This window comes from Poecile atricapillus, chromosome 3 (genome assembly GCF_030490865.1).
Source record: "Poecile atricapillus isolate bPoeAtr1 chromosome 3, bPoeAtr1.hap1, whole genome shotgun sequence".
NCBI classification, from domain to species: domain Eukaryota; kingdom Metazoa; phylum Chordata; class Aves; order Passeriformes; family Paridae; genus Poecile; species Poecile atricapillus.
In genome coordinates, this window is record NC_081251.1 from 88,120,770 (window position 1) to 88,140,542 (window position 19,773).

At 41.4% G+C, this 19,773-nt stretch overlaps 1 protein-coding gene across 1 annotated transcript; it reads left to right on the top strand.

The window, feature by feature from the left end:
* Positions 1–199: 199 nt before the first annotated feature.
* SUPT7L (SPT7 like, STAGA complex subunit gamma) lies at positions 200–18,702 on the top strand. Its single transcript, XM_058834345.1, has 4 exons — positions 200–615; positions 8,676–9,000; positions 10,423–10,660; positions 13,517–18,702. The coding sequence occupies exons 1-4, from the start codon at positions 203–205 to the stop codon at positions 13,777–13,779; spliced, it is 1,239 nt and encodes a 412-aa protein (XP_058690328.1). The 5' UTR covers positions 200–202; the 3' UTR covers positions 13,780–18,702.
* Positions 18,703–19,773: the final 1,071 nt, after the last annotated feature.

The window sequence follows — 19,773 nt, forward strand, 5'->3', positions numbered from 1 at the left end:
CTGATGAAGACCCTGCGTTGCTCAACGAGGCACTGAGCGAGAGCCTGCTTGGCAGCCGTAACTTGAGTTGGTTGGAGTGTCATCCCAGCTCCAGTGTTTCTTGCTGCCCGAAGTGCTTTTCCCTGCAGCAAGGGTCCTTTGTACCCGCAGCACTTGGTAGCCTTCTTCTGGGCTCTGAGCACGACAGGTGACCTACGTAAAAATGCTGCGATACTGGGGCGAGATCCCTGTTTCTTCCAACCAGGCCAACCGCAGCTCCTTTGACCTGCTGCAGCGTGAGTTTCGTACTGTGGAAGTCCAGGATCCTCCACTGCACCAGCCATCTGCGAACAAACCCCGTCCGACCACCATGCTGGACATCCCCTCCGAGCCCTGCAGCCTCACCATTCACACCATCCAACTCATCCAGCACAACCGGCGGCTGCGCAGCCTTATCGCCGCGGCTCAGGCGCAAAGCCAGCAGCAAGCAGAGGGCATAAAACCAGAAGAGAGTGAACCTCTGCCATCTTGTCCGGCCTCCCCACCTCTCCCTGATGACCTGCTTCCTCTGGATAGCAAAACCCCCAAAATGCCATTTCAGCTGAGGCACAGTGACCCAGAGAGTGATTTCTACAGGTGTGTTGGTATTTCTTTAGGTCAGTTCTCAGCTGAAGGAAAGCTGAATGTTTTAAAATATATGTTGATTCCCTTAGGCTGAAGAGTCAAGTACTTGTATGTAAAGTATAAAACGGGCTTTAGAAAATAAATACTTGGATTTTTCCTGTGTGAATAAATGCATGTTGCTGGCTTTGGCTTCCTGTCTGTAAAATGTGGATGTGCAGTGCTGATTTCTGTCTTGTTAGTGCTACGCTAAATGTGTGTGCATGGTTTTCTCAGTGGTTTTGATAGTTATAGTTACAGGATGTGAAGTCTATTTAGATTACTTAAAACTAAAGTTCTGTTACTGTAATTAAAAATTCAGAAAACACATGACTAGGTTTTGGCTATTCAGCTGTAGGTTCTGAAAAGATGATTTGATAACGCATTTGTAAGATTTCAGTGACCAAGGACCTATGACATAGTGAGTATCACATTCCACCCAGTTTGGTGGTCTTCCAGTCAGACCTGGAAATGAGTAGAAGTGAAGGGAATTCTTGTTTCTGCTACTGGCTGCACCAGCTGGAGAAAGTGTAAAGAAAATTTGTTCTGCTTCTACCTCTGCTGCCAGCCTTTGATTAAATAGTATTGCCATCACTGCCTGTCTATCTCTCTGAGAGGCATTAATTTCACAAGGAGGTGTTGCATTTCTTGCAAGATCTTACAATACTTTGTAGGTTATGTGCGTTTAAATTAAGGGGTTAATCCTTGCTACCATGTGCAGTAATGAACATTTTGAGGGAGAGAATAACACGTTAGTTTTTAAAATAGGGTAAATGTGTACCAACGGAATATAATTTATCAGTTAAATGCCACTGAGATGTTTAATGGCCTGAGGTTGTATAAAATGCATTTTATTGGAAGATGTTGCATTTGGTAACAGAGTCTCTCTGAAGAATAGGGTGATTCTTTAGTGCTGTTTCTGGAGGAACACCATCATCCTTCTCAGAAGATACAAAGTAGTTAGGAGAGAGGGCTGAAGGGAAATTCAGTTTTGTGAGAGCAGTCGGGGCCTGTGACTCCTGCACCGTGGCCCTGTGGATTGTAGAACTGAGAGGTGTTCTGTTCTGTCCTCCTCAGTGGCTTCAGCTTGAAGTTGAGTTTTCTATGGCTCTGGCCATGTTTTGAGGGCTGCTTTGTCTTTTTGTTGTGCTTTCCGAGTTTCTGGGGTCTGGGTAAAGAAATGTTATTTAGTGGTCAGCCACGTGGGGGAGCGTAAGGACTACGTTGTGGAAACTGGAGAGACAGTTTTGAAATGAAATGTTTTGTGGCTGACAGAGTGGATTTATAATGAGCTGCATTGTATTCTAGAATTTAATGTTGTGCTTGCTAACCCAAACACATTTATGCTTTTCCAGAGGGATGGCTTTGAGTCTGTTGTTGCATTTTGTTCTTAACTGTTTTAAGACACATGAATTAAGAAAAACAGCTGTTCTATAGGTGCTGTTCTAGTAGCAAAAATGAAGTTCTATGAGTTGCTGATGCTTCTGAGTGTGTAAAATCGAATTAAAGGAAGAACATTCTTCCCCCTGATAAAACATGATAGTACTTAATTCTATACTGCCTTCTGAAGTACAGTTGTCAGAATTACAGTATTTGAATAAATCCATATTTAATTCAGTTTTTTTGGTCAGTAGCTTGGGTCTGAGAAGTAGCATATAGGTACATTTAGATACAGGAAGAAAGGACAGTAAGTGGCCAGCCTGAATCAGATCACAGGTTTAGTTAATGTAGGCCTGCCTTCTGTTTCCCTGTTACTCATTTTCATTCTTTGACACACTGTCCCCTTGGCTTTTATTTTGTTATCTCCGGAATCCATTTTGGTTTTCCTCTGCCCTGCCCCACATGTGTAACCCCTACCGCATTGCATGATGAGGAAGAGGCAGAGCTTAATTTACAGCTATTTGTGAGTTGGTTTGGTCTTATCAATCCCCCAAGGCTGTAGTAACAATGGTTTTATAATCACTACACTGTTCCTCTCCTACAGTTTTTCAGACAGTTTATAAATATGTTAAAAAACCATGATGATAAATATGTTGATTCTGGCACAGATCCCCCAGGGAAGACCTGGAGTCCAGAGTGGAGATCTCTGATCTGTTTGCTTATCGATAGATTTGGAGGACTCTGGTAGGTTTGTGAAGCAAGGTTTTACAGTTAAAAAAAGCTCTCTGGGTTCTTTCTGAATATAACGTATTCAGTTGTGTGTCCTCTACTTCTTTGAATTTCCCTGATGCACCAAAACATATCCATGCTTCCCAGCCTGCAGTTTTCCACATCTTTTCTGAAGGTATTAAAGGAAAACGTTTTCACATTTTCTGTCTTCTGGTTCTCATGGGCCAAGGCAGTTTAAAGCAAGAGGTGACTTGTCCCAGCTATTCAGCTATTTCATCCTTGCATTCCTTTAGTATTCTTGGATGAAGTACCATCTGGTCCTGGTGATGTTACTGTTCTTGGAATGCACAATAAGGGATTAATGTTTGGTTTTTCTTGGTGTAGAAATAAAAAAGAAGCTTAAAATGTAATTGATGAAAAATTTTCTCCTCAGCTAGCAATGTGTTTCATCTACTAAATTGAGTTTGCAACACTCACTCCCAGGGCTGGTTAAGTGACATCACAATCCTTCACCTAACATGCCAGAGGTTAACTACTTATAGCTACAACTTAACAGTAAAAAAACTAGAGACTATTTAGAACTGAGATTATACCTTATAAAGAAACAAAACCCAAAAAACATTCAACTTTTAGAACTGTGAGAAAAAAACAACAGAAAAGCAACTTGTAAACAAACAGAGTTTTTAAAATGAACTGTCTTTTCAAAAGTCTCAGATTTTCATGAGATAGGTGAATAGCTTGTTTTGGTTACTCTTCTTCATTCTTCTCCACCATATCTGTTGGGGTACTGTCAGGAGGATGCTGCTTGTGGTCCCAGGCAGGATGAAGGGCAGGTCCTTGAGATGTTCCTTGTGGAATGGATTTGTATGGACAGTTTATTTTCACATGGCCTTGTTGTCCACACTTGCAGCAATGAGGTGTTAGTTTAATAGCAGCTGTAATAGAATTAGCTAACATATCCATGTTATGAGATCCATTCCCAACCTTAGCACATGCTGTAATAATTTCCTCTAGAGTTGTATTCTCTTTAGGTAATGCATTTATAATCTTTCTACAGTCTTGGTTTGCATTATCTCGTGCCAATTGTAGCATTAATTGACCCCTTGCCTCACTGTTTGCAATCTGCTTTTCCATGGCATCCTGCAAACCTTCTATGAATTGCGTATGTAATTTGTTGGGGTTTTGTCTTATGCTTGAGTAGGTTTGGGTTGGCACAGACAAGTTCATAATTTTTGTTAGAGTCTGCATTGCTAAGTTCTTCACTTGTGCTAGGATTGCAGAGTTCAAAAGAGCCTGGGTTTGGGGATCCTTCATGGGATGCAATCCCATGAGTTGAGGGATCCCTGCCCCAAAACATGGGTCCTGCTATGAAGCTTTTGAATTTTTCAACCCCCGGTCCTCTGCATAGGATCTCCAGGCCATTTCAAACATCATATACTGCACTGGAGTACAGATTAATTTTGCAATGTGCCTCATATAATAGGGAGTTAATTCAGTAGCAGTTACAAATTGAAGCATATTTGCTGCAGCAGGAGACCATAGCCCATGTTTAGCAGCCAGCTGACATAGTTCTGAAAGGACTTGCCAGTTAAAGTGTACATATTTATCAGGTGTTGTGCCATTACCTCGCACAACTGGGAATGCTCCAATTGTTCTCCCTCCCTGCTGCCAGCCCTCTTCTGTTGATAAATACATGGGTGCAGAGATCAGTTCAGCCCCCTCTATATCCTTGCTTTCAATTGCCTTTTGTTTTACCTCCATCCAAAAGATCAGCGGATCTCAAGTGGGATGGTTTCTGCTCTGAACATGAGTGGATTTGAAGCTGCTGACAGCAGGATTTTATGGTCAGATGTGTTATGGTCCAGTCCAGGCCAGCTGTACCGTGACAATACTGTGACAAGTGCATGGCTGGGTTCTTAGCTGATTTCTCAGTCACTTGATCATTTGCATTCCTGGCCACACTGGATTGCATTGAAAGGTAATCTGTAAACAAAATTGTGAGCTTGCAATGGGAAGACAGCTCTTGCCAGAAGGACTTCTAGTGAAAAAATGTCTGTACAAAAGTAGAGAAGTACATGTCAGTGGGATAGCAGTTTTAATGTAGGGCAGGATTTGGAGCAACAGTAATTAAAGTGGGCAGAAGATACTTTCCTTGATGATCTAAGTGCTTTGGTTTAGCCCATTTCTAAGCTGACTGGTCTGGGTTATGCCACGGGGACCCAATTTATTTTTGCCATTATCTATTGAGTAATTTCTTTTCATACCTGTGCAGCCTTCTGTAGTCATAGCAGAGGTATTTAAAAAGAGGCTTACCCAGGATGTGGTGTAAAAAGGCTATTTCCTGAAAGAAAGCAACTTTCTGGTTTGAGTTAGTGTGTTCTGTTCTTTGGTGCTCTCTCTGACTAGTGTATCTTATTTCTGCGATGTTCTCCTTTATTTTACTGCTTTGGGGAAATGGCTCTAAAGCAGCCTTGTTGCAGCTCATTTGGTCGAAATTCAACTTCACAGCATTATGTTTCATCAAATTGTCCTGTTCAAAGGAAAAATGGTCCCTCCCTCTATCTGCTGCTAGCTTATGCTCACCTAGGAAGGAGCAGGGCACTTCAATGCATTCCTGCAGTTGATTGAACCTCAGCTACCAATCCGTGAGTTGACTTAGCTTGTCTCCTGAAGACAATTATGTGAGAAAGGAACCATGACCTCTCCTTCCCTCTAAGAAAAACAGCCTTACAGGAGAGGAGCTTGGAGGAACAGGTTGTGCTGCCTTTGTGGGGTGGCTCATTGTCATTTAACTGACTGACACAGAAAGTGGGCCTTTTGTGAGTTCTGAGAACTGACTAAATCAGAAAATAAGTCTGGTTGGTATTAATGGACACTATTTTCATGTCTTCTGTTGTGAAGTGCTGAATGGTTTTGGTAGTAGTGGGAGAAGGCTGGCCTTTGGGTCTAATGAATTTGTAGCTTGACAGGTAGATTCCTGTCTGGAACATAATCTATTGTTGGTGACCCATTTATATAATAAATAGTGCTCTGTTAGAAATATGAAATTGAAGAGTAGCAAGTTGTCCAGTATTTGTGATAAATTTCATACTATTTATCCTGTAGAGATCGCCTCCATGTCACAGGCCTAATTCCCTGTCCTGTTAATCTCTGGTGACAAAACTGCAGGGATTAAAGCACTCGTGTTTACTTAGAGATATATGACTGAGCCTTTCAGGAAAAGAACTAAGTGCTGCAGAGGGTGGTATTCTGTGTAATGATAATATGTAGATGGGTGCTTTTTTGGTGCTGACTATCTGGATGAAATCTTAAGACAAAGGCTCTTTAGCTATGATCATCAGGGAAAAGAAGTTTGCTTGTCCTTTTTGGGAAGGATTGACATTAGATAACTGCTTTCAACATAAATGTGTCTATATGACTGTTTTTGTTCATGTGCATTCTTACCAGAGGGTGCCTGGAGGTGATGAAGAAAAGTTATTTTCTTTGTTGGCTTCTATTAACATCTACAACAACATTTCAATTTCTGCTCTCTGTTCTGGCTTTTAATCATATTTCTCTGTTGTTTATTATGAGAAACTGGAAAACAAGAGAAGAAAACTTAAGAAAAACCAGCCCAAATTGATTTGCCTTACCAAGAGCAAGAGATGGAGATTTGGATTTGAGTACAGTATCTAAAATGTCTTTCCTTTCTGTCTTTAATTGATTAGACCTCAAGTTGATTATATGCCTTCCAGCATAGTGACCTAGCTGCATTTTAATGCTCACAATTCATTTCTTTTCCTCTAGGAGTTTAAAAGAGACACAATATTCTCTCCTCCTTCTGAGAAATTATATGCATTACTGAATGGTTGTTTTACTCTACTATGCAAGTGGCTATGTATCGTGCTTGGGATTGCCAAAATCTGTGTAATTTAAGTTTGTCCACAGTGTTTTTAGTGAATGTCTCTGTATTAATAGTAGCCTGGCATTTAGTTTGGAAAGCATAAGATGCTCTCCACTGCTGGCTCCTGGTTAGCGAGGTATGTCCTTTATATAAAAAAAGTGATTCTTTTTTATAGACATGAATTTTAAAGATTTTTTCTGGTTGGTGGTTTTTTTTTTGATGGTTGTTTATTTCTGTTGTAAACTCTTGGTCCTAGTGCTGTGTGAGTCATATGGCTGTTTGTGAACTTCAGAATTCTGCTGCTGAGGTGGAGGGGGGAGTGAGGGAGATGTAAAAATAGTGTGGGTGACACTTGGTTTATAAAGAAACTGATGATCTTTTAATTAATCTTGTCAGTGTGCCTGCTGTCTTCTTTGCAAAGTAGTTACATAACTGAGTAGAAATTTGAATGCTAGTCATTTTCCATCAATTTATAACTGGGATGAATCCATGAACTGAGATTCACATACTGTTCTTAATATCTACTTAGAAATGTGACCATATGCCACTTTTAATATAGTGTGATTCCCTCTTTATTTGAATAATCAAGAAGTGTTGCACTGGCATTCTTAAAAATAAATAATTTTCATCCTGATAGCTCTAAGTTTCACCTTCCTTTTCACTCCACTTTCTTACTGCTGTTTCATTGTTTTTACTGCTGTGTTTTTCTGTGTGTTAGCTCTGAGGATCAGGGGAAGCTGAGGCTCTGTGGCCCAGCTTCTCAGTGAGACTGAAGGGTACCTCATGGAGAGACAGAGTAGTGAGAATTTTATCAAGCCATCAATACTGTCTGTGTGCTGTTAAATCAGGTCCTTCTACTGGAAAGAATGTGGTGATACGCAGGTAATCTAGGGTAACAGCAAGGAGAATCTCTGTGTGCAGTGTAGAAGATGTTGGGAGAAATTGATCAGAAACAAATGAAGAATGAAATTGTTTGCTCAATTCTGCCCCTGGTGCTGAATGGAGTTTAAAAATTGTATGAGTATCATACTTCGCAGTAATGGAATTTGATTTTTTGACATCAGCATTTGAAGTCCATGTTACTGATACGGGCAAATAGATTACATGCACTTAATTGTAAGATGAGAGATCTGGTAGATATATGTTTCCTTATCAGAGGCCTTGCCTTAACTCCTCTGGGGAATATCTGTTTGTTAACTCATGCTGATGAAAAATTTGGTTGACTGACTATAAGTGAATGATATTTGAAGTGCCCATGTCAGTTGTTCTCTATTTCCTCCATCCTGTGTAGTCACTCCTTCCTGCTTAGCAACAGAGGAGGGAGGTCTTTAACCCAAGACCAGGGAATGGTGCTTTATGGCCAAACTTCTCCAGGTCTCCTCCCAGAGTCTTGTGTTCACATCTTAGGTTGCATATGGGGATGCTTTCTTCAGTGTCATGCTTAGTGACTACTGGAAATGAAGGGAGAGAAGCAGTCTTTTTGGCTACAGTGTACCTCTAGGAAATGTATGTGTGTCCCATTTCGTGCTTTTTTATGTGTGTCTTTTGCTTTAGAAATTCCAATCTTGTCTATCCCAGAAGCCTTTGTATCTAACTATTAGGCCTGTGACATCAGATATAATAAGGAAGAGCAATGTAATTAACTGAAAGGGGAAATTATTTGCATTCATGTTATTTAAAATGCCTTTTTTTATTTATGTCAAAGACCCATTTAATTTACATCTCCAGGAGAAAAGATCTTGGATGGGAAGGGAGATGTTTAAGGGTTCAGAAGATTTGCATCCCACATTCATGAATCACCCAAAGAATCTTGTAGCTTTAGAAGAAAAAATGAAACTTAGAAGTGCTTATTTGGAGGGAGGGGAAGAAAGATAAACACTCATTAGGTAGTGTTCATATGTAACAGAGAAGCTGTGAAGAGCCCCAGACCTCCTCCTTTCCCCTTTGTACATTGCCTTGTACAAAGGTGATGTATTGACGGTATCCCTTCAACTGATACAGTCCTTCAGATTTTTGTGCTATTTTTGTCTTTTCTGGTTTTTAGAGGAAAAGGGGAGCCAGTGACAGAGCTGAGTTGGTCCTCCTGCCGGCAGCTTCTGTACCAGTCAATGGCCACCATCCTAGCACACACGGGCTTTGAGTGTGCCAACGAGAGTGTCCTGGAGACCCTGACAGATATCGCCCACGAGTACTGCCTCAAGTTCACCAAGCTGCTGCGCTTTGCTGTGGATCGAGAAGCTCGGCTAGGGCATACCCCTTTCCCTGACGTCATGGAGCAGGTCTTCCATGAAGTGGGCATTGGCAGCGTGCTCTCACTGCAGAAGTTCTGGCAGCACCGCATTAAAGATTATCACAGCTACATGCTTCAGGTGAGAAGAGCATTAGGGACCTGGCGGGACCAAGAAATGTACCCCCCGTACAGTTTCTTATTCCTGGGGCAAGTTCTGAGTCTTACTGAGGAGAAATCTGACTGGAAAACGTCTTGGGTGTGGAGAGGAGTCATCAAGGGAAAGAACAGGAACTTTTTGACTGGAAGACAGAGCCTCTTATTTGTCTTCCTAGTGAGACTAAGGATGGTCTACTGATGACTTGCCTGAATTTAAAAAGAGTCCCCCAGCTCTTGAATTACGCAGTCAAAATTATCAAGTAGAGGTAAAATCAGAACAGTCTGATTAACTGAATTTTCTCCTTTAGTGGGATATGTGACTCATTAACATTTTGGAAAACATGTAAGCAGACATGAATTTCTAGGCTGTAGAGTGGTTTGTGTTCACTTAAGCAATGAGTGACTTCCTTAAGCTTTAGGAGTGTAGGGGTAGTATTTTGCTGATCTGAGTTGTCAAACAGGTGCTACCTTCTTAGTAAGAATAACATCCTGAAGAGTTTTCTTTGTTAGAAACATTCCTGCTCAAAATACCAGTTCTTCATTTTTGTTCAAATGTTTTTGTTCAGATGTTGTGTCCTTTTGGAATCTGGGTTTTCTGCATCATTCTGCTGCTGCAGTTCACTCTCACCCTGCAGCTGATCATTGTCTTAACAATCATTGTTCTTTATGCAGGACTGAGGTCCACAGTAGCCCCATTAATTGGAAGTATATCTAGAAGGGGGAAATAGGTTTGCAATTATTTTTTCTCCTTGCTTCTGCTGTTAAAAAGTCTTTCAATTTTCCTGAGCAACACTGACTGTTGGATTTTAGTTGTATAAACAAGTATTTGTTAGAAGCAGATAAAATCTGAAATATTTAATTGTTTACTGTTGTTAAGTTTCTGGAAGCACAGAGTAGTTCTAAATCTCATTCCTGTATTTGTTTCCCTTCTGTAACTTGAGAAAACATCTGTATTTTTTGCTGTGAATTTGACAGAATATACTCAGGCTTTGCCCAGTGGTGACTACAGGGCTGTTCTGAGGTGCTTGGTTTTTAATGCTGGGGTGAATTTGTTACTGGAGGATGGGGACAGTCTTATACAGGTTAAAACCAAAGAGTAAGACTGAGATACTTTGCTTTTGTTTCACTCTATTTACATTTCTGAGCCTCATCATCTCTGTTTATAAAATGAAGGTGATCATATTTATCAGATGTTAGTGGATTAAACCTCTTATTCAAGTTCCTTGTTACAGCACAGAAGGTGCACTTAAAGGGGAAAAAAATCTCTTATGTAGCTGGTAAGTTGTTTACTTGTTCATTCGGGTCAGATGTTAATAATGTTCAGGGAAGAGAGTGCACTGCAATGTAATTGCCATCAGAGCCTCTGAAGTCACTCTCACCTTTCTCACCTGCTCATCTTTGACAGGTTAGCAAGCAGCTCTCTGAAGAGTATGAGAAGATTGTCAACCCTGAAAAGGCAGCAGAAGACACAAAACCTGTGAAGATTAAGGAGGAACCTGTTAGTGATATCACTTTCCCCATAAGTGAAGAGCTGGAAGGAGATCTGGCTTCTGGTGACCAGTCTTTGCCTGTTGGAGTTCTTGGAGCTCAAAGTGAGCGTTTCTCTGCCAACTTGGAAGTAGAAGCTTCCCCACAGACTTCAGGTATGGGTTTCTTGCTTCTCCTGGAAGCAATCCTTCAGCAGTTCCATGTGATCTTGTTTCTCCTGGTTAGGTCTGGATTTGTGTCCAGAGATTGATATTCCTGCAAATTTGAAAGCCATGTTCCTTACACAGTTTAGAAATACAAATGGTACTTGGTGCTGTCCTCCATATTCAGAAGTTACCCTGGTAATGACAGTCACTGTTTTATGAAAGCTTGTCAGTCACTTATGTGAAATGGGCTCCTGGGAATCCCTCCTAGCATCTCTACCCCAAAGCCTGCAATACTTGGCTGAGGCCATGGAAAGTGAAATGGTGAGTGAATTAGTGGGGTTATGGAGACTGCACTCTTTTCCTCAAAGTGCCATCCCTTGATGGCATTGAAGCACACTGATGGCAAGCATAGGAGAATCTGCTATGGCTGTGCCTGCTCTATATCTACATAGAACTTTTATTCTCTTCACTGTTCAGGGAAGCTGAATGTTTTGGAATGAAAAAGAGGCAGTTTTGATTTTGCATAGAACTGTCTGAACTCTGGAAGTCCCTGCAATAATAACTGTTTCACTTAAAAATCTGGTTAAAAAACAATGGAGCTTGGCCTACTATTAACCCTAAGTTAAGTAGCATATATAGTGAGGTTAGGGTATTACTGAGTCCATTAGTTTTTTTGCATTGTGATGAGTTTCAAAAAACATAAATCCATTTAATGTTTTTCTGAAAGCTCATACTGTTTTCCATATCACCTCTGAATGTGACGTGTTTGCAATTTTGTGGGAGAAGGAACAGCAGATTCCTCTGGCTCATATAGAGTTGCGAGTGATTCATCTGGAAGGCTTTGTATTAGCATCTACCACTTGAGACCCAGAGGTTAGCACTCTAGCTGTATATTAAATGCCTCTTGCTTCTCTTATACAGAATTGATGTTTTCTAATTAAGAATACAAGTGCTCTGTTCCTCCCTGAAAATCCCTCTTCACTTCGCAAGAGCCTTTGGAATCTCATCTGTGAGAAGTTCCAGTCTAAACCTGGGCAGGCTGGAGAGTTGTAATATCCTAAGGAGGAAGAAAAATCTGCTGCAATTAGAACACAGCCATCTCACAGGGAGGGCAGCGAGGCTTCAGTGTCTGAGGGCAAAACTCTCATTATAGTCTTACATGTTCTTCCTGTGTTTTTGTGGATGTCTGACATTGCAGTTGTGAGCTGGCTGCTTACTTTCATTGCAGTTGGAGAAATGGAGGTAAAATTGTTCCTTGTTCCTCTGCCTCTCAGGATAACCTGAAGATTAGCTTATTTGTGAAGTATTTTGAAGTTAAAGTGCTTTGAAGATGAAACATCCTGTGTTGATGCTTAAGTACTTTTAGTCATTAGTGACACTCTTAGTGACAGGTGACAGAGCTGAAAGGAGTAAGGCTGAGCAATGAAGAGCAATTGATGAAGGAAAGAGAGTTTAGTTTATTGAACAACTTTGATTATTATGTAGACTGGAGCTGTAACTCAGGTACTGATAGCATTTTAATGATGTGTATATTGTTGTTGAGAGGGATGCATTTACTTATGATTAACATAGGAAGGACTCCCATTAAGGCAACTGAGCTAATGTAGGCTGTGTTATCAAAAAGGTCTCATAAACCTTTGTTTTGGCTAGGCTGATCTGGAAAAGATTCCTGACTTCTTCATGAAGGAGAACTCCTGGCACAGACACGTGTTGGAACATTTGTTCTTTTTGTAACGAAGAGTGTTCTCTTAGTATTCTATTAATAATGGACAATTGTTACTAATATATTGATAATAGGTTTTGGTTGTGTTTTCAGGCTGTAGCCATGCTCTTTGAGACATGAAGTTTGAAAAAGTTACTAAAAATGGTTTCCTGTTTTGTTTGTTGTTTTTTCAGTGGGTCTTTTTTGTTGTTTTTGGTTGGTTGGGTTTTTGTTGTTTTGGTTTTTTTTTTAATTTTCCACATGAACTTAACCCCACACAAGAGAGAGAAAATTTCACAGTTTATTCAGTTCTGGTCTGTTTATGCCCATCTCAACAAGGAGACCAATTAGTGTATTTTTAATAGGATTTTTGTCTCACTTTAAACTTAAACAGAAATAAGGCAGTCAGTAATTATTTCTCTTGGGGAGAAAATATTTGCTATTATCAAGGAATATGGTTTGGTAATCTTGTGCAGAAAATCCTCAATCTGTGCTTAGATTGCACACTAGTCCACAAATGTTTTATAATAAAATAAGATGGTCGGAGCTATTTCCCGGCAGGGCATCTGTGAGGTTGAACCAAAAGGATTTCTTTCCATTCTGCTGAAGGATGGGATGAGACCTGTGGGTATTGAGTAGAAGGTGGCAGGCAGGCAGGTGGCTGACTGCAGCTTTGATGTCCCTGCATTTCAGTGTTGAAAGTGGTATTTGGGGCCATTTATCTACCTACTTCTCTGCCTGCTCACTGCACCTCCCCTGCAGAAGCCCAGGATGTCTGATGGTTGCAAGGACCTCATAATGACTTCTGCACTGCCTCAAAGTCTTGCTTATGCAGAGTCTAGTCTATGTGCTCTTGGTGTACCTATTGCTGGTGGGACACTCCTGGAGAGTGATGTGAACTTGTTTGTCATGGAGAAAATCACATGGAGGCTAACAGTGGAAGGATACTGTCATATTTTTTGGAGTGGCAATTGCTGGGCTATTAAATAAGTCAACAGATATTTTTTATTGATCACAATGTTTTGTTTGTTTTCCCCCAATGTAGTTAACCTGTGGCTTTGCTTTTGCTCCATCTCTACCTTTGCTGATGTTCCATGTGTCTGTGTGCTGTTTGTGATTTATCTTTTTACTCAGTTACTACTGTGTGCTTTTTCCTTTTCTAGGGACTGAGGTGAATGCTTCCCCACTGTGGAACTTGGCACAGGTGAAAATGGAGCCACAGGAAAATGAGGAGGCTAATGTGCATGGCCACGGGGTCCTAGGCAGTGATGTCTTTGAGGAACCAATGTCAGGCATGAGTGAAGCTGGGATGCCACAAAGCCCCAATGGCTCTGAGAGCAGCTATGGTTCTCATTCTGCTGACAGCCTGATGGGATCCTCACCCGTCTTCAACCAGCGATGCAAGAAGAAGATGAAGAAAATGTGAAAAGGAACGGTCTTTTTATTTAGTCTTTTTAGTGTGCAACAGACAACTTGAAAGGACCTAGAAGAGTACTGTGATGATTCCAACACAGGGCTGGCCCCAGTGTGTGAGGGACCTGCATAAAATTACTATGAGAGGTTTGATGTGTTGCTCCCATCTTTTCTGGCTTCTGTATTCCATCCTGATTTATGAGACTGAAGATCACCCTTTACATTTGATGTTGGCATGGCTTGCTTTGGCAGATTAATGAAGAATGTGCCTGTGAAAAGTAGTTGTGAGGAGATTTTCTAAGTTACAGAGCTGTTGAATAGTTTGGTTTAAAGGGACCTTGTGGCATTTCTACTCCAGCCCCTGCCCAGATCTCAGCCAGTTAGAGCAGGTTGCTAAGGCTTTGTCCATTTGAGTTTTGAGTATCTACAAGGATGGTGATGCCAAATCTTTCTGGGCAACATTTTCCCATATTTGGCAACTCTGACAGTAAGAAAAAGGATATATTTGCATCTAGCTGGAATTTCCCATGTTCTAGCTTGCCTCTTGTTCTGTCATTGTTCATCTCAGAAGAGTCTTACTGCCTTCTCTAACCCAGTTATTAAGGGATTATATACAATGAGATCTCTTTTTAGCCTTTTCTTAAGTGTGGTAAAACCATGTTGCCTGAGCTCTCTTACTAGTCCTGTGCTCCAGCCCCCAAACCAGCTCTGTGACCTTACACTGAAATTGCTGCAGTGCCCTTGTAAGGGGGAGCACAAAAATGGATGCCATCCTCCAAACACTATCTCACAATTGCTGAATAAAGAGGAATAATAATTTCCCTCAGTGTGCTGGCTAGCTGCTTGCTGACTGTTGTGGGCAGCAAGAGTCCTAAGTCAGTGTATTTTAGTTGGGGAACCATCACTGATGATGATGTAGCAAAGGTGCTGTAGTGTGGCCAGCTGTAGTGTCATTAGCCAGCTCCCTCAAGTGCCTTCATGTTCAGCCTATTGGTTTCAATGGGCCTAAGTTCTCACTAACTCAGTCTTCCTCTGCTGTAGGCAATGCTTTATTCCTGTGTGCTGCTAGGAGACTTGAGGATCTGGCAGGCCTTAAAGCAGCACTTGCAGTGAAAACAGGTGAAAAACGTGTTGTGTACATGAGCCTGAAAGTACAAAAAGCATCCTTTGTTACCATATTACTTTCATTGTTGAACAGTAAACTGTATTTTATTTAACCTTCCTTTTGCTTCCAGTGTATTTAAAGAAGCCCTTCTTCTTATTTCTTACCAGTTTCAACTCCAGCTGAACTTTGACTTTCCTAATTGTCTCTGCCTAGTTGGGCTGTGTCTGTATCTCTGCTGGCCAGCCCATCCTCACTTCCACTTCTGTGTACCCTTCTGTTTGTGTTTGAGATCAGTCAGGACTTCTTTAGTCATCTGTGCTGGCCTTCTGTGATGCCTGCTGTACTTTCTGCTTGTCAGAAAGGACTGATTTTTTACTTTGAGAGGGCTATCTTTGAAGATAAAGCAGCACACTTGGGTTCCTTTGGGCAGCCAGGACAGAATTTCCCTTGTGAAATTCTGTTGTGACATTCCTTGAATAAACCAAAATATGTTAACCTAAAGGTGCAGGACTTTGTCTTGTACATGGTTCTCAGGAGTTTAAATGCCATAATTCTATGTCTTCTGCAACCAAGACATTCACATTCTCCAATGCTTCCTTGTTGGAAACAAGACCAGCAGAGTTTACTCCCTAGTTAATTATTTGATCATCTATTCAGGGAAGTTGATGGTGGTTTTCTGGAGAGAATGAAATAGCTTTTACTAATGGTGTGAGCCTGTATTGGCAATGCAGACTTTTCCTTTGCTGTCATTGGATTGAGTGCAGCAACTTCAGGCTGGCTGAGCTTTCATATTCAAGGTTGTTATCTTGACAACTTAGTCTGAAACAAAATCTATTTTGCTGCTTGCTTTTATGGCTCAGCCAACTGACGGCATTTTTTTTTTTTGTTCTGCACAATTCTCAGTTGATCAACTCAGTCTTTAACTTGATTCAGTGTGTCTCTGTCTCAAAAAAGCTAGAATGAACATGAATCAAGAATGAACAGCCACTTAAACTGGCTTTATACCTGTAACCCCTTGAGATGGTTGAGGGAAGTTTACCAAACCTACCATTTATCTTTACAATTGCAGCTTTATATTTTGAAAGAATGAGCTTCAGGCATAGTATTTTTGTTCCTGTATAACATGCCTGGCCTTAATTTTTTTTTTCCTAATTGTATTTCTCTTCCACTTTATAGAAGTAGAATCCAAATGTAAAATTCCTCAATGTCTAATACGAATGCATGACCATAGGCTTTTATAGACAATGGAGTTAAAATTGTCCATCACAGTTTTAAAGGTCTCTCCTGTGAGGTAAATTCTCACTATTTTAAGCTTAATCAGTAGTAGAAGAGCATACCAGAAAATCTTTATTTTGATTCCCCCTGAGTCACCATTAGCCAAGCTGCAATGTCCCTGTTTTCTTAGCTGTAAAAAAGAATAGTAATATTTGCCTTTTAGAAGTGTGTTTGAGATTTAGTTACTCTGCAAGAAAAAGGCACAGTAATCATTCAGAGAGTTTTGTGAGACCTGCAAGCTTTTATTCCACTTCAGTTGGACTGTTGCTGGTTGGAGAATACTTAGATGGTCACTGAAATGTCCTGTATAACACAGATGTTAAGCAAACCTGCTGATCACAAAGAGGTACAGTACAACTCTGCTGTTCAACTGCCCAGGTACAAGGAAGGCATTTGCGGTGGTACCTTCTCAGCTCTAGATATCTGCATCTAAACTTGTTCCTTTGGGCCACACTTGCAGCTGAAGAGAAATAATCATTCTTAGGTCACTGTCCTTTTGGCCTTGAGATAGAAGTATAAAGCAGGTTGAATGAATGGCATTTTTGGAAATGTCTAGTTTTCCTTTGTGTACTCAAAAAGTGCGTTCAACTTGACTACCTCAGCTGAAGACATCCACACTGTCAGTGTATGAGTTAAGTGATGTGACTTAAACCTTTCTTGGATGGGAATCAGAGACTTCCTTCTGCTAAGCCAGTGCTTTTTTTTTTCCTGCACATTTACTAGAGCTTGGTGTTCACGTGGTAGGACAGGGCTAAGAGCAGGCTGCCCATCTCAGCTAAACCAGCAGATCTAGCATTCCCCACAACACACAGAACGTGCTGGGATGGGGCCTTGAGGCTCAGCCTGATTTGCCCCTTGTGTCTTTGACACTGTCTGAGAACACCTGTCATTGAGCCTTTCTCTGTAGGTGCTTTGCAAACTGGTTGTTGTAGTAGTGTTCTTGCAGCCAGGGCACTTATGCAAAATCCATTGCGCTGTTTTCAGGAGCCAAATGACAGTGATTGCTGCCAGCATTGCTTGCTCATTTGCAAGATTTCAAGTGGGCTAAAAATGAAAATCTAGTATTCTCCAAGGCTTTGGTTAAACCTCTAAAGTGTTAATCTTAAGTGCTTTCTCTGTATTGTTCATGTGCAGATGTTCTATCTTTTGTGATTATTTTGTTTCACATCCCTTTTCCACATCCATTTCACCCTGTAACACACACTCTGCAACAAGCCAAGCCTGAGTGCTTCAGGTATATTTAAATACAGTGCATATTCACTGTCTTTTGAGTCAGTTGTGTTGTTGCAGTGTATGGGAGAAGTGCTATTGATTCTGTGTGATGCATATTTATGCAGAAGTGAGAAACCCATCAGCATCACTTATGCACTTAAAAATGAAGGTAGAAAAATAGCTGTGCCTCCTGTTCCCCCACTAAGGGGTGCTAAGGGTTGCAGCTGACTTCCATGTGCTTGATGTTTCTTTTTATGCATGTGGAAGCTTTACCTTCTGTGTGAGCCCTTTGCCTCTGAACAGTTTTGGTTCTTAGATTTACAGTGGTGTTCATCATGAATGAAATAGTGAAATTTAAAAACTAGCTCACAAAGTCAGACACAGACCATATGCTCTTCTGATGAATCAAATAAGATACTGCTAAGTGTTAATGCAGCCTTGGGCAAGTAGTTGTGTTCATCGACCATGTAATCCCCAAATTTTAAACCAGAGTGAAACTATGCAGTGGGTTAGAATGAAGCTCTGCTCTCACAGTTGCTTGTTTCCTGCTGATGGCTGGTGAAGCACTCTGCTGACCCACCTGCTTCAACAGTCTGCAGTTTTTACAGTTCTTTCATCTTTCTTTCCAAAAGTGGGGGGATGAAAAATGGGAATATTGAGTATTGACCATGTCCATATCCAGTACCACTGATGTCTTACAATGATTTATTTTGCCATGATTGAAATTGGTAAGAACTTTGATATCAATTTGGAGAGCAAGATCTAAAAATTATTTGGCTTTTGAAGTGTTTTGCATAGGAATCATACAGGATTGTAGTTGAGAGTGCTGTGTATCATATTCCTTTTCCCCTCTAGCAATACCTTTTTATTCCCTTTGAAGAGTTTTGCCTGGTATCCAGTAAAGTTCACTGTATAAATGGCAGTGTAACAATTTATGTGTACAGCTTTATGTCAGACTACACTACCTAGTGATTTAATTCCAAGGCCATCCATGCTAATTTGAATATGCATAATGCTGTGCAGAAAAAGAGATGTTTCCTGCATAGAAATGTACAATTTAAAAAGAAAACAGGAAAATAAGATTAGGTAGGGTAGGTGAGGCCAATCTGATTATGTGCTCGCTTCTGAGACTAATGCACATGTTATGTGTGAAGGATATTTTACTTCAAATGTTTTTGTACATGCATGTGAAAGAAATATGTAACTTTGCTTTGTGTTTATATGGAACAAAATTACTTGGAAATATTTCAGGGTTGTGCTTTTTTTTCATTTGCTCTCTTGGAGAGAGCTGCTTTGTAGTTTTTAAGAAAATAAATAAAACTATTCAGAAATAAAAATTCTAAAGGTGTTGTGTTTTGGAGAATGATGCTGTGAACACAAAAGCCAGTGTCAGGGTTTTGTTTACCCTTATGTCGGATCTGGAGAACACTTTTGCAGGCCTGAATAAGATACTGAGATGATGAATCAGTGTTAATGTCACAACCAGGAAGACAAGAAATGTTATTCAAGGATGTGGCCAGGGAAAATGGAAGTTTTATTTTGCACAGGTGCCAGTGCTAGTGAGCCCCTGAAATGATACTGGAATCACAGTGCTACTATTGGTATTCATCCAGCATAAGCAAGTGCTGTTTCTGGGGCAACTACTTATATATACTTCTATTTACATTAACAGACTACCTAGGACGCCTGTTCCAAGCCGTGTGCTTTGCTCTTTTACGTGCTGGTCTACTTGTTACATTATGTTGTTTTGTTTTTCACTGAGGAACTGCTTCAGACTGCAGTGAATGAAGCACAGAATGCGTTCCCCTCTGCTCTGTCTCTCATGGTAGGGCTGAGGAAGGAGGTTCAATGCTTGCTAGCGCTGCCAAGCAATTGCAAACAGCACAGCCTGAATTAGGATATTGGCTTGTGCCGCTTGCCAGGAGAGAGGGAATAGTGATTGATTCCCGTCACGCTTGTGCTTGAGCGCAGCCAGTCTGCACAGCTGGTTCTTCCAAGCCTATACAGCTGAACTGATCTCCCTGTCCCCAGTCCGGGGCTGTTCTTTCCCCTTCCCTGCCAGGACCTGGAGAGAGAGGACAGCAATCCTCCCTTTCTATTCCCCCCCACCAGGTTAAAGCCTGAGGCCTCGGATCGCTCTGCTCCAGCAGCCTGGGGTGCCTGTACGGCAGCCTCGGAAGCTGCGGCAGGCGGGAGCCTGGATGGCAGAGGGCCTGGGGGGGGCCCGACACCGCGGTCCTGGGCTGGCTGTTTCCCGAGTGTCGCCCGGAGAGCTGCGGGGTGGTGCAGTGCAGGGTGGTGCTGGCCACTCGCCGCTGCGGGGGCTGCCGGCCCGGGGTGCTGCAGTGCAGGGACGGCCGCTTGCTTTGCAGCCGCAGCCTCTGCGCTCCCCTAAAAGCCTCAAACTACAAATTG

Coding starts and splice junctions, on each gene's coding strand:
- SUPT7L (XM_058834345.1), top strand. CDS start 203: ATGCTGCGATACTGGGGCGAGATCCCTGTTTCTTCCAACCAGGCCAAC. Junction 616..8,675: donor CCAGAGAGTGATTTCTACAG/GTGTGTTGGTAT, acceptor TCTGGTTTTTAG/AGGAAAAGGGGAGCCAGTGA. Junction 9,001..10,422: donor ATCACAGCTACATGCTTCAG/GTGAGAAGAGCA, acceptor CATCTTTGACAG/GTTAGCAAGCAGCTCTCTGA.